Source organism: Eumetopias jubatus, unplaced genomic scaffold, assembly GCF_037043125.1.
Source record: "Eumetopias jubatus isolate StellerSeaLion01/CBP00866 unplaced genomic scaffold, mEumJub1_p1.0 scaffold_5, whole genome shotgun sequence".
NCBI classification, from domain to species: domain Eukaryota; kingdom Metazoa; phylum Chordata; class Mammalia; order Carnivora; family Otariidae; genus Eumetopias; species Eumetopias jubatus.
In genome coordinates, this window is record NW_028274811.1 from 121,826,776 (window position 1) to 121,841,085 (window position 14,310).

The following is a 14,310-nucleotide window of genomic DNA, read 5'->3' on the forward strand; positions in this document are numbered from 1 at the left end:
CCAAAGGCTTGATTTCTTTATGCTGCTTTCTGTAGATTAGACTCACCTGGGGAAAAAGTCTGCCAATGTACAGGGTCTCATTTTGGAAATGGGGGAGGAAGTGAACAGCCCCTGCCCTTTAGCAAGACTCAGTGTCCTCCTTAGCTGTTGTTTTCAGGTTGGTGGGTGGGTCTTTTTGCTGGTGGAGGGAACTCTTAACTGCTGCTCTAGTATCTGCTTTTGCCTTTGGTTTTGCAGGTTCTGGGCATGTCTGTGATGAGCAAGGTATGCAATATATTTGATATATTTGAATACATAGCATGCTCCCTGGAAATGCAGTAGGCATAGATGTCCTCTTGGTTTGATTCCAGAGGAAAAAATCCCAACATATAACTAATCAATCCGATCCTGAAGCCAGGATCCCTGAGACTAATCAGGACAGAACAGAGAGATATATTTGGTTCCAGGTGGTTTGGGAGTTATACTGCAACCTAGAGCAGTGTTCTTAGAACTACGTGCTGTGACCCACCAGAAGACCATGAAATCAGTCTAATAGATCTAACAGATCACAACCAGCAAATTTTTGTAATGAAATAAAAGAGAAATTTAGAAGAGTACATTGCATTTAGCAATAAGAAGTATCATAAAACTTTCATTTCAGTTATTATATATATATAATGTTATATGTATATATAGTGCATGTAAACTGTTTCCTAAAGTTTGTGTGGTTTATGGTCCAAAAAGTTTGAAAGCCACTGCTGTATAGAACCTCAATCTATGGGGGACAGGGTTTGGGGGGGAGTAGAATTTGACCTTGGTTTTTAACTTCCCTGCAACTTTGACCCTGGACTGAGGTAAAGAAAACAAAAGAAGCAGAGATTCTCATTTCTGTCTGGGTACATAGTTCAACCCTAAGTCAAGAACTGGGTTTATAGAGCCAGGTATGGAACCCAAGACTTTGGATTGCGCTGTGAATCATTTTGCTTTAGGACATGGATCTGCAAATGAGTTTCACAAGAACTATCACTGAGATTGGGATTGCTGTCCACGATGCTGAGGATAAGGGATTCAAGTTCTCCTACAAGGAGGTGCTGCTGGGTTACATGCTGGTAAGTGTGCAGAGAGGACATGGGCAAGGTCTTGAAAAGTCTGTTACCAAGAGTCAGAGCTGTCTTTTTTTAAATGGGTACAATGCGCCAGTCCCTGGTAACAGATCTCTGCCATTATATGGACCAAGGGCACCCAACAGTCCAATGGGGCTGCAGCTGCTTCTGGAAACTCCCCCAGATCCTTTCTAGAATTCCCCCCCCCCCTTTGTGTTGCAGGACTTCATCAGGGATGAGCCCCTGGATTCCCTAGCTAGCCCTGTTCGGTGGAAAGCCTTAATCGCCATCAGATACCTCAGGTAGAAAAGTTTTCTTGCTCTCGCTTAAAAAAATATTTCCTCCCCAAAATCCTCCTTCTGATCAACTGACTTATCAATCAGTGGATACTCCAGTGTACCCTCCCCCCAAATTGAACACAGCTCATCAATGGGTTGTTGTTTTTTTTTTTTTCTTTCTCAAATAGGGGCTTTTCCCTCTTTTCAAACTTACAGAACTGACTGAGAGGCCGACCCTTCGATGACTGACAGGGATAAAGAGCTACTCAGAGGAGTTAGATTTATTGATACAGGAGGACTGAAGTTTCTGTGCAGAAGGAAATGTCTCTTCCTAGACCTTGGCAAATTTTAATATTCCCATTAAAAACCTATGAAAGCCCTAATCATATTTTAGTTGGTTAGTAGCAATAAACCAGCAGAAGAAAATGATTTTAACCAAATTTTTAAAATAATATTTTCCCCCTGCAGTAAAAGAAATATAAATTCATAGTTAAAACTTGGAAACTATAAAAACTTTTTAAAAAATAATAAAAATCACCCCTATTTTCAACATTTTGGTATATGCCTTTCAAGTTTTTATACCTAATTCTTCATATTAAGTACAGAGCTGAGAACCTACTCTACATATGGCTGTGCATCTTACTTTTTCCTTACTTCTCCTTACATATTCCCCCATTATTACCAATTCTTCACCAACATTGTTCTTCATTGTTTTAAAGGAATATTTTCACTGTGGTAAAATACCCATAAAATGTATCATCTTAACCATTTTTAAGTGTATATTTCAGTAGTGTTAAGTACAATCGTATTGTTATGCTATCAACCTCAAGAATTCTTCCCATCTTGCAAAACTGAAGCTGTATACACCTTAAACAACAAACTCCCCATTCCCTCCTCCCACCAGTGCTGGCAACCACCATTCTACCTTCTGTGTTTATGAATTACATACTTCAGTTACCTAATATAAATGGAATCATGCAGTATTTCTTTTTGTGCCTTGCTTATTTCACTAGAATGATGTCCATCCATGTGATAACATGTGTCAAAATTTCATTTCTTTTTAAGGCTGAATAATGTTCCATTTAGTGTATACACTATATTTTGTTAATCCATTCATCCAATGGGTACTTGGGTTGTGTTCATATTTTGACTGCTGTGAATAGTGCCGCTAATGAACACGGGTCCATGAATATCTCTTCTAGACCTTGCTTTCAATTCTTTTGAGTATATACCCAAAAGTAGGATTGCTGGATCATATGATAATTCTATTATTTTTAATTTTTTGAGGTATTACCATACTGCTTTTTATAGCAGTGATACCATTTTACATTCCTATGATCAGGGCATAAGCGTTCTAATTTTTCCATATTTTGGCCAAAACTTGTTTTTTTCTGGTTTCTTTTTTAAGATTTATTTATTTATTTTAGAGAGAGAGAGTGCACACGCAGGGGGAGGGGCAGAGGGAGAGAGAGAATCTCAAGCAGACTCCCCGCTGAGCTCAGAGCCCCACACGGGGCTGAATCCCAGGACCCTGAGATCATGACCTTAATGGAAACTAACCATGTCCTTTTTCAAGATGATTTTGGCTATTTGGGATCCCTTGAGATTTCATATGAATTTTAGGATGGATTTTTCTATTTCTACAAAAACTGCCATTGGGATTTTTTGGGGATTACATTAAATCTATAATCTGCTTTGGGTAATATGGGTATCTTAACAATAGTAAGTTCTCAAATACATGAACGTAGGATGTTTTTCCATTTATTTGTATCTTCTTTAATTTCCTTTAACAATGTTTCATGGTTTTCAGTGTACAAGTCTTTTGCTTCCTTGGTTAAATAAAGTATTTTATTCTTTTTGATGCTATTGTAAATGGAATTGTTAATTTCCTTTTTGATTGTTCATTGTTAATGTATAGAAACAACTGATTTGTGTGTGCTCATTTTGTATTCTACAACATTGTTTGTTTATTCTAACAATTTTTTGTGAACTGTAGGGTTTTCTACCTATAAGATCATGTCATCTGCAAACGGAGATAGTTTACTTCTTCCTTTCCAATCTAGATGGCTTTTATTTCTTTTTCTTGCCTAATAGCTCTGACTAGGACTTATGGTATTATGTTGAATAAAAGTGGCAAAAGCAGGCATCCTTATCTTGTTACTGATCTTAGCTTTTCCTCTAAATCTTAGAGGAAAAATGTACAGTCTTTCACCATTGATATATATTAGCTGTAGGCTTTTCATATATGGCCTTTATTATATTGAGGTAAGAAACAGCATTTTCAATGACTGCTTAATAACTTATTGCATAGATGTGTCTCATATTACTTAACCAACCTCCTCTTGCTATATTTGTCAGTTTTTAAAACTATAAATAATATTTTGGTGAACACCATTGTGCGAAAAGTGCTCTCTGAACTTTTATTAAAGCTGACAATTTGGTTCAATAAATATTATTCAGTGTCATCCATGTATCAGGCATGGAGATAGATTTAAAAAGGATAATCATTAACAAAATATGGCCTTGCCTACTGGGTAAAATAGATGCAAAACATACCCACCTAATTTCTCTGAAATGTAGTAAGAACCAACATAAGGGAAGGCACAGGTTGTCATGTTTACAAAGATAAGTGAAGTTTGAAGAAAGCTCAAATAAATCTTGAAGATGAGTTAAGAATTAACTAGGCTCTGAGAGGTGGAGCAAGATGGCGGAGGAGTAGGAGACCTGGATTTCGTCTGATCCCAATAATTCAGCTGAATAGGGATCAAACCATTCTGAACACCTACGAACTCAACAGGAGATCGAAGAAGAGAGTAGCAACAACTGAACAGAGAAGCGACCACTTACTGGAAGGTAGGACGTGCGGAGAAGTGAATCCGAGGCGATATTCCGGAGGATAGACGGCGGGGGAGGGGGCCTCCGGCGGCCGCTTCTGGCAAGTGCTAGAGCCGCGGAGCACAAAATCGGAACTTCTAGAAGTCGGCTCCGCTGAGGGACGTCGCTCCAGTGGCTAAGCGGGGGGTGGAACCCTCGCGGGACAGTGTGGTCTCAGGACCCTCGGGGTCACAGAAAGACCGGGGGTGCCTGAGTGCGCCAGAGCTCCCAGGCATCGGAGCGGGGAAGCCGGCTGCAGAGAGGGAGCCGAGGCGCAGGTTCTCAGCTCGGGGTTGCCATAAACTGTGATCCGCGGCCCAGTCGGGCCACTGCTCCTCCAGCAGGGACCCAACAAGCGGCAGAGCCGGGGAGACGCCCCTTCCTCCCCCGGGGAGGAGCGGCGCGGGAGCGCACCGCAGGGATCTGCTGGGTTTGGAGACTCCACACGGGGTCGGGTGCCAGAGATAGAAACACTCGGTCACAGGCCGGGTGAGCGCGGAGTGCGGCCGGAGACCGGGGAGACGGGAGTGACTGCTTTTCTCTGGGGGCGCACTGAGGAGCGGGGCCCCGAGTTCTCAGCTCCTCCAGGTGGAGATAGGGAGGCCACCTTTTTCACCCTGTTCCTCCAAAGCTGTACCAGAGCTTGCAGGGAACAAAAGCTCCTGAGAGCAAACCCGAGCAGCTTGCTTAGCCCGGACCGACAAGGGCAGGGCAATTCCGCCTCCAGCAAAGACATTTGGGAACCACGGCAACAGGCCCCGCCCCCAGAAGGTCAGCACGAACAGCCAGCAAGCCAAGACCAAGTTTACCGATCAAGGAGAACGGGAGAACTCCAGCGCTAGGGGAATACTGCACATAGAATTCATGGCTTTTTTTTACCATGATTCATTAGTTTTTCAAAGTTAATTTTTTAACTGTTTTTTTTTAATTTTTCTTTTTCCCTTTTTCAACCAACATCTTATCAATCCCTTTTTTAAAAAAACATTTTTCATTTTTCATTTTTAGAGTCGTATTTTATCCCTTCATAGTAGTTACCCTTATTTTCGGCATATATATATATAAGTTGTTCTCTCTTTAAATTTTTGAGATACAGTTTCTTTTAACAGATCAAAATATACCCTAAATCACTAGTGTATAGCTTTGTTCTAGTGTCCTGCCTGATCACATTCTCTCCCTTTTTTTTTCCTTTTCTTTTTTTTTAAATCTTCTTCTTTCTTTTTTCAAACAACCTCTTATCTTATCAATTCCTTTTATAAACTCTTTTATAATTTTCATCTTTACAGTCATCTTCCATCCCTTCATTGTATCAACCCTTATTTTGTACATATATAAGTCTTTCTTCCTTTAAAATTTTAGGAGGCACTTTTTTCTAACAGACCAAAATACGCCCAAAATCTAGTGTGTGGCACTGATCTAGGCACTAGCCTGATCATATTTGATCATATTCTGTTTTCTTTGTATTGGTCTGTTTTTGTTTTTATCTTTTACTGTTTTTGTTTTTTTTTTCTCTTTCTTTTTTCTTTCTTCCCTTTCTTTTCCCCTGGTTTCAGGACTTTTCTGATTTGTATAGAGTATATTTGCTGGGGACATTGTTAACCTGTTAGCATTTTGTTCTGTCATTCATCTATTCTCCTCTGGACAAAATAACAAGATGAAAAAAATCACCTCAGCAAAAAGAACAAGAAGTAGTACTAGTACGGTCAGCCACGGACCTACTCAATACGGACATTAGTACGATGTCGGACCTAGAGTTCAGAATCATGACTTTAAAGATACTAGCTGGGCTTGAAAAAATAGTGGAAGTTATTAGAGAAACCCTTTCTGGAGAAATAAAAGAACTAAAATCTAACCAAGTGGAAATCAAAAAGGCTATTAATGAGGTGCAATCAAAAATGGGGGCACTAACTGCTAGGATAAATGAGGCAGAAGAGAGAATCAGCGATATAGAAGACCAAATGATGGAAAATAAAGAGGCTGAGAAAAAGAGAGAAACAACTACAGGATCATGAGGGCAGAATTCGAGAGATAAGCGATACGATAACATGAAACAACATTAGAATAATTGGGATCCCAGAAGAAGAAGAAAGAGAGAGAGGGGCAGAAGGTATATTGGAGCAAATAATAGCAGAGAAATTCCCTAAAGTGAGGAAGGAAACAGGCATCAAAATCCAGGAGGCACAGAGAACCCCTCTCAAAATCAATAAAAATAGGTCAATACCCCGACATCTAATAATAAAACTTACAAGTCTCGGAGACAAAGAGAAAATCCTGAAAGCAGCTCGGGAGAAGAGATATGTAACCTACAATGGTAGAAAGATTAGATTGGCAACAGACCTATCCACAGAGACCTGGCAGGCCAGAAAGGACTGGCATGATATCTTCAGAGCACTAAACGAGGAAAATATGCAGCCAAGAATACTATATCCAGCTAGGCTGTCATTAAAAATAGAAGGAGAGATAAAAAGCTTCCAGGACAAACAAAAACTAAAAGAATTTGCAAACACGAAACCAGCCCTCCAAGAAATATTGAAAGGGGTCCTCTAAGCAAAGAGAGAGCTTAAAAGCAGCATAGACCAGAAAGGAACACAGACAATATACAGTAACAGTCACCTTACAGGCAATACAATGGCACTAAATTCATACTTTTCAGTAGTTACCCTGAATGTAAATGGGCTAAATGCCCCAATCAAAAGACACAGGCTATCAGAATGGATAAAAAAACAAGACCCATCGATATGCTGTCTGCAAAAGACTCATTTTAGACACAAAGACACTCCCAGATTGAAAGTGAGGGGGTGGAAAACCATTTACCATGCTAATGGACACCAAAAGAAAGCTGGGGTGGCAATCCTTATATCAGACAATTTCGATTTTAAACCAAAGACTATAATAAGAGATGAGGAAGGACACTATATCCTACTAAAGGGTCTATCCAACAAGAAGATCTAACAATTGTAAATATCTATGCCCCTAACATGGGAGCAGCCAATTATGTAAGCCAATTAATAACAAAAGCAAAGAAACACTTCGACAACAATACAGTAATAGTGGGGGACTTTAACACCCCCCTCACTGAAATGGACAGATCACCTAAGCAAAAGATCAACAAGGAAATAAAGACTTTAAATGACACACTGGACCAAATGGACTTCACAGATATATTCAGAACATTCCATCCCAAAGCAACAGAATACACATTCTTTTCTAGGGCCCATGGAACATTCTCCAGAATAGATCACATCCTAGGTCACAAATCAGGTCTCAACCAGTACCAAAAGATTGGGATCATTCCCTGCATATTTTCAGACCACAGTGCTTTGAAACTAGAACTCAATCACAAGAGGAAAGTCGGAAAGAACTCAAATACATGGAGGCTAAAGAGCATCCTACTAAAGAATGAATGGGTCAACCAGGAAATTAAAGAAGAATTAAAAAAATTCATGGAAACCAATGAAAATGAAAACACAACTGTTCAAAATCTTTGGGAAGCAGCAAAGGCAGTCCTGAGAGGAAAGTATATAGCAATACAAGCCTTTCTCAAGAAACAAGAAAAGTCTCAAATACACAACCTAACCCTACACCTAAAGGAGCTGGAGAAAGAACAGCAAATAAAGCCTAAACCCAGCAGGAGAAGAGAAATAATAAAGGTCAGAGCAGAAATCAATGAAATAGAAACCAAAAGAACAGTAGAACAGATCAACGAAACTAGGAGCTGGTTCTTTGAAAGAATTAACAAGATTGATAAACCCCTGGCCAGACTTATCAAAAAGAAAAGAGAAAGGACCCAAATCAACAAAATCATGAATGAAAGAGGAGAGATCACAACCAACACCAAAGAAATACAAACAATTATAAGAACATATTATGAGCAACTCTATGCCAGCAAATTAGATAACCTGGAAGAAATGGGTGCATTCCTAGAGATGTATCAACTACCAAAATTGAACCAGGAAGAAATAGAAAACCTGAACAGACCTATAACCACTAAGGAAATTGAAGCAGTCATCAAAAACCTCCCAACAAACAAAAGCCCAGGGCCAAATGGCTTCCCAGGGAAATTCTATCAGACATTTAAAGAAGAATTAATACCTATTCTCCTGAAACTGTTCCAAAAAATAGAAATGGAAGGAAAACTTCCAAACTTATTTTATGAGGCCAGGATTACCTTGATCCCAAAACCAGACAAAGACCCCATCAAAAAGGAGAATTACAGACCAATATCCTTGATGAACATGGATGCAAAAATTCTCACCAAAATACTAGGCAATAGGATCCAGCAGTACATTAAAAGGATTATTCACCATGACCAAGTGAGATTTATCCCTGGGCCGCAAGGTTGGTTCAACATCTGCAAATCAATCAACGTGATACAATACATTAATAAAAGAAAGAACAAGAATCATAGGATCCTCTCAATAGATGTAGAAAAAGCATATGACAAAGTACAGCACCCTTTCTTGATCAAAACTCTTCAGAGTATAGGGATAGAGGGTACATACCTCAATATCATAAAAGCCATCTATGAAAAACCTACAGCGAATATCATTCTCAATGGGGAAAAGCTGAGAGCTTTTCCCCTAAGGTCAGGAACGAGGCGGGGATGTCCACTATCACGACTGCTATTCAACATAGTATTAGAAGTCCTAGCCACAGCAATCAGACAACAAAAAGAAATCAAAGGCATCCGAATCGGCAAAGAAGAAGTCAAACTCTCACTCTTTGCAGATGATATGATACTGTATGTGGAAAACCCAAAAGACTCCACCCCAAAACTGCTAGAACTCATACAGGAATTCAGTAAAGTAGCAGGATATAAAATCAATGCACAGAAATCAGTGGCATTCCTATACACCAACAACAAGACAGAAGAGAGACAAATCAAGGAGTCAATCCCATTTACAATTACACCCAAAACCATAAGATACCTAGGAATAAATTTCACCAAAGAGGCAAAGGATCTGTACTCAGAAAACTATAAAATACTCATGAAAGAAATTGAAGAAGACACAAAGAAATGGAAAAGCATTCCATGCTAATGGATTGGAAGAACAAACATTGTGAAGATGTCAATGCTACCTAGAGCAATCTACACATTCAATGCAATCCCCATCAAAATACCATCCACTTTTTTCAAAGAAATGGAACAAATAATCCTAAAATTTGTATGGAACCAGAAGAGACCCCGAATAGCCAGAGGAATATTGAAAAAGAAAAGCAAAGCTGGCGGCATCACAATTCCGAACTTCCAGCTCTATTACAAAGCTGTCATCATCAAGACAATATGGTCCTGGCACAAAACCAGACACATAGATCAATGGAACAGAATAGAGAGCCCAGGAATAGACCCTCAACTCTACGGTCAACTCATCTTTGACAAAGCAGGAAAGAATGTCCAGTGGAAAAAAGACAGTCTCTTCAACAAATGGTGTTGGGAAAATTGGACAGCCACATGCAGAAGAATGAAACTGGACCATTTCCTTACACCACACACAAAAATAGACTCCAAATAGTTGAAAGACTTAAACGTGAGACAGGAGTCCATCAAAATCCTAAAGGAGAACACAGGTAGCAACCTCTTCGACATCAGCCGCAGCAACTTCTTCCTAGAAACATCGCCAAAGGCAAGGGAAACAAGGGCAAAAATGAACTATTGGGATTTCATCAAGATAAAAAGCTTTTGCACCGCAAAAGAAACAGTCTACAAAACCAAAAGACAACCATCAGAATGGAAGAAGATATTTGCAAATGACATATCAGATAAAGGGCTAGTATCCAAAATCTATAAATAACTTATCAAACTCAACACCCAAAGAACAAATAATCCAATCAAGAAATGGGCAGACGACACGAACAGACATTTTTCCAAAGAAGACATCCAAATGGCCAATAGACACATGAAAAAGTGCTCAACATCGCTCGGCATCAGGGAAATCCAAATCAAAACCTCGATGAGATACCACCTCACACCAGTCAAAATGGCTACAATTAACAAGTCAGGAAACGACAGATGTTGGTGGGGATGCAGAGAAAGGGGAACCCTCCTACACTGTTGTTGGGAATGCAAGCTGGTGCAACCCCTCTGGAAAACAGTATGGAGGTTCCTCAAACAGTTGAAAATAGAGCTACCATACGATCCAGCAATTGCACTACTGGGTATTTACCACAAAGATACAAATGTAGGGATCCGAAGGGGTATGTGCACCCCATTGTTTATAGCAGCAACGTCCACAATAGCCAAACTGTGGAAAGAGCCAAGATGTCCATCAACAGATGAATGGATAAAGAAGATGTGGTATATATACACAATGGGATATTATGCAGCCATCAAAAGGAATGAGATCTTGCCATTTGTAATGACGTGGAGGGAACTGGAGGGTGTTATGCTGAGTGAAATAAGTCAATCAGAGAAAGACATGTATCATATGACCTCACTGATATGAGGAATTCTTAATCTCAAGAAACAAACTGAGTGTTGCTGGAGTGGTGGGGGCATGGGAGGGATGGGGTGGCTGGGTGACAGACATGGGGTAGGGTATGTGCTATGGTGAGTGCTGTGAGTTGTGCAAGACTGTTGAATCACAGATCTGTACTTCTGAAACAAATAATGCAACATATGTTAAGAAAAAAGAAAAAGAAGAAGATAGCAGGAGGGGAAGAATGAAGGGGAGTAAGTCGGACGGGGAGACAAACCATGAGAGACGATGGACTCTGAAAAACAAACTGAGGGTTCTAGAGGGGAGGAGCGTGGGGGGATGGGTTAGCCTGGTGATGGGTATTAAAGAGGGCACATTCTGCATGGAGCACTGGGTGTTATGCACAAACAATGAATCATGGAACACTACATCAAAAACTAATGTAATGTATGGTGATTAACGTAACAATAAAAAAATTTAAAAAAAAAGAATTAACTAGGCTCTAAGACAGGGTTGTCAAGTAGAAATAGAATGCAAGTCACACATGTAATTTAAAATTTTCTAGTAGTCACTTTTAAAAGAGTAAAAAAGAAACAATAATTTTAATAATTATTTTGCTTAATCCAATGTATTCAGTATATTATCATTTCAACATGTGTTTGATATTTAAAAAGATAATGAGATAATTTACATGATTTTTCATACTGAATCTCCAAAATCCAGTGTATTTTATAATTACAGCATGTCTTAATTCAGACTAGCCACACTCAGGTGCTAGATAGCTACGTTACTGCTACCCTTATTTGGACAGAACACGTACAGAACTTGCAAACTGATCTCTAATGACTGAAAACCAATTAGCGTTTGCCCGGGGCCAGTGTGAAGGAAGAGATGAGCCGCATAGGGGCATAAGGAAAAATCTGGATGTTCTATATTGATTATAGTGGTGGTTTCATGGGTGTGAAACTCATTTAATTGCACAGTTTAAATGGATGCAGCTTGTTGTGCATAAATTATATGTCAATATGTTGATTTTTTTTTAAGTCAGCCAGATGAAAAGACTGTTTGGTTTATATCTACATATTTAACACTTTCAATAGACCTGTCCCAGCTGGTACTGACTTTTACTCCCCTATGAGAGAACCAATTTCCCCCTGCCCTGACCATGTCATCATTTTTAATTTCTTTGCTAATATGATAGCTGACAAGCGGTAGTGTATTGTCTTGATTTACATTTATTAAATAATATTTATATTTATTAAATAATCAATGGGGATTTTCATGTTTATTGAACATTTTTCCAAGTTATGTCTAGGTTTGTTCATATCCTCACGATGCTTATAGTAAATAGCTGAAAGAAATAAGGGGAGGAAGGAAGGAAGGAAGGAAGGAAGGAAGGAAGGAAGGAAGGAAGGAAGGAAGGAAGGAAGGAGGGAAGGGAGGGAGGAAGGAGGGAAGGGAGGGAGGGAGGGAGGGAGGGAGGGAGAAAGGAAGGAAGATTCCAGCCGCTTTACTATAAGTACATTCAGTATGCGTAACACTACTTAATAGCATGAGAAGACATATGAAATTGATAAAACAGCTCCAAACTTAGAATCTTCCCCCCACACCCCCTCCCCACAAAACCCATGAGCACTAGAAAAAACAAGCAGGTTAATGTTATCACAGGACCTATAATAAAGGGCTAAGTAACACAAAGCTAGTGATGATTTCTTTATCACTCTAATAAATTAGAAATGAGACATGTTGACTGTGCGCACCAGTACAGTTTGATTCTATGTCCCCAACCTCTCCCTACCTCTGTCACCATCTCCCTCAACATTCTAACATGTCAGCAAGCATATCTGACCCCCCCCCCCAAGATGTGGTTGGCAGTTCTTGGGAACTCTTCTGAGCTATGTTTTACTTGTCCTCATAATACCCATCCCTCCATATGGTTCTCATTTCAGTAAACTGAAACCTCAGCTCTCACTAAATGACCACCTAAATATTCTTGAAGAGAATATTCGCAGACTGCTTCCCCTGCCACCTCTGGAAAAACTCAAAGATGAAGGCGAGACAGACAAGGACAAGGAGCATATTAATGTATGTGGGGGTGAGGCTTGAGTAGAATCAAGAGCTGCTGTGGGACTCTACCCTCCCGCCTCAGCCTGACGCGCATGCTCACATTGGATTTCAGTTTCTCTACGAGCGATCCATGGATGCTCTCGGAAGGTTGCTGAAGACCATGATGTGGGATAATGTGAAAGCAGAGGCCTGCCAAGAAATGTTCAATGTGAGTCGGGCCATTGCTCAAACTGAGTCCCGCATTCCCTCGTCTGTGCTACAGGGCAACACTCCAGACCCTACCTCATGCTCTTCACAGGGAGATGTGCAGCCTGACCCATTTAACCCATCACATAGGGCCAGTCCACTTAAGAATTATTTGTGGGAGGTGAGCATCCTGTTATAAGAGACAGAGAGAGAGCAAGAGCCAGAGAATGGGAATGAGTGAATATGAGGAGTACTGAGGAAAGAACATTTATTCTTTGACCAACAGCTTCTCCGAATGTGGCTTGTTTCACAAAAAGATTGGGAAAGAGAAAGAGCCTTCCAGATCACTGCAAAAGTGCTGACAAATGATATTGAGGTAAGTAATCCCCTGGAATGAATAGATTTCACTGCTTGCTAACAAAAGGGATCTTGGAGGCCTCTGGAATCCAAAGCCCCGGCATGATGGAGCTCCAGGCCCAGAATGGAGTGCTTCCCAGAAAACCACCTAAGAGGTATCTCAGAACCCCAGGATGTGGCAAGCACACTGGGATTAAACTATTTGGTTGCCTTTGCATGCTCCCTAGCTCACTTTTCCACTGCCCTTAAAGGGAAGGTTCAAGATTCAATTTCATTCTAAGGACCTTTAGGGGGAAAACAAGGGACTTCACATCCAGTGTTGTTGGGACTATCCTGGGATGTCATCAAGCCATCCCATCACTTTGGGGGTCTCCTTTATCCTGCAGGCACCAGAGAACTTTAAAATTGGCTCACTCCTCGGCCTCCTGGCTCCTCACTCCTGTGACACCCTGCCCACCATCCGTCAAGCGGCTGCTAGCTCCACTATTGGTCTGTTCTGTATAAAAGGTGAGGGAAAGATGAGAAACCCACAAATGAAGAGAAGATACCTGTTTTCTTTTGTTCTTGGTTTTTCCTCCTTGTCTCTCTCTCTCTCCAGTTCAGCCATTTCTGCATTCTAATGCCTTCATTATGTCACAGAATTTGCCTCTCTTTCGGATCTTTTTTCCCCAATGGCTCTGTTTTTCTCTTTTTAAAAATAAAGATAATAACACCAAAGCATCAAAAAGGTCCATTGAGGTAGGTAAAAATGTTTTGATTTAAATCACTGGGCACTTGGGAGTATTAGCAATGCCTCCTCTATCACGTGGATTTCTTCAGGAGGAAACTGTACTATTATTACGATGCTAAGTGATTTTCAAAGTTCTCTAAGAGAGACAACTTTGTGGAGGTTTTTGCAGCTTCCAGAGCAGGACCTCTGTCTACTGTCCAAGTATATGTGGAGTGGCAATATCAGGAAATGTAAGGAATTTTAAAACCTTAGTCTCAGGCTGAAACCAACAAATCAGGGCCCTGGGTCCAGGTTAAATCAGCAGGTGCTTCCCCGAGAATGGC

The 14,310-nt window shown here is 40.3% G+C and overlaps 1 protein-coding gene across 1 annotated transcript in view; it reads left to right on the forward strand.

The window, feature by feature from the left end:
- Nucleotides 1-14,310, forward strand: part of MROH2B (maestro heat like repeat family member 2B) — a 70,945-nt gene that overhangs the window by 36,143 nt on the left and 20,492 nt on the right. The window contains exons 22-28 of the mRNA XM_028098106.2: nt 238-264; nt 969-1,088; nt 1,305-1,384; nt 12,597-12,732; nt 12,827-12,922; nt 13,187-13,276; nt 13,644-13,764. Coding sequence (XP_027953907.1) covers nt 238-264; nt 969-1,088; nt 1,305-1,384; nt 12,597-12,732; nt 12,827-12,922; nt 13,187-13,276; nt 13,644-13,764 — 670 coding nt within the window. The remainder of the gene's footprint in view (nt 1-237; nt 265-968; nt 1,089-1,304; nt 1,385-12,596; nt 12,733-12,826; nt 12,923-13,186; nt 13,277-13,643; nt 13,765-14,310) is intronic.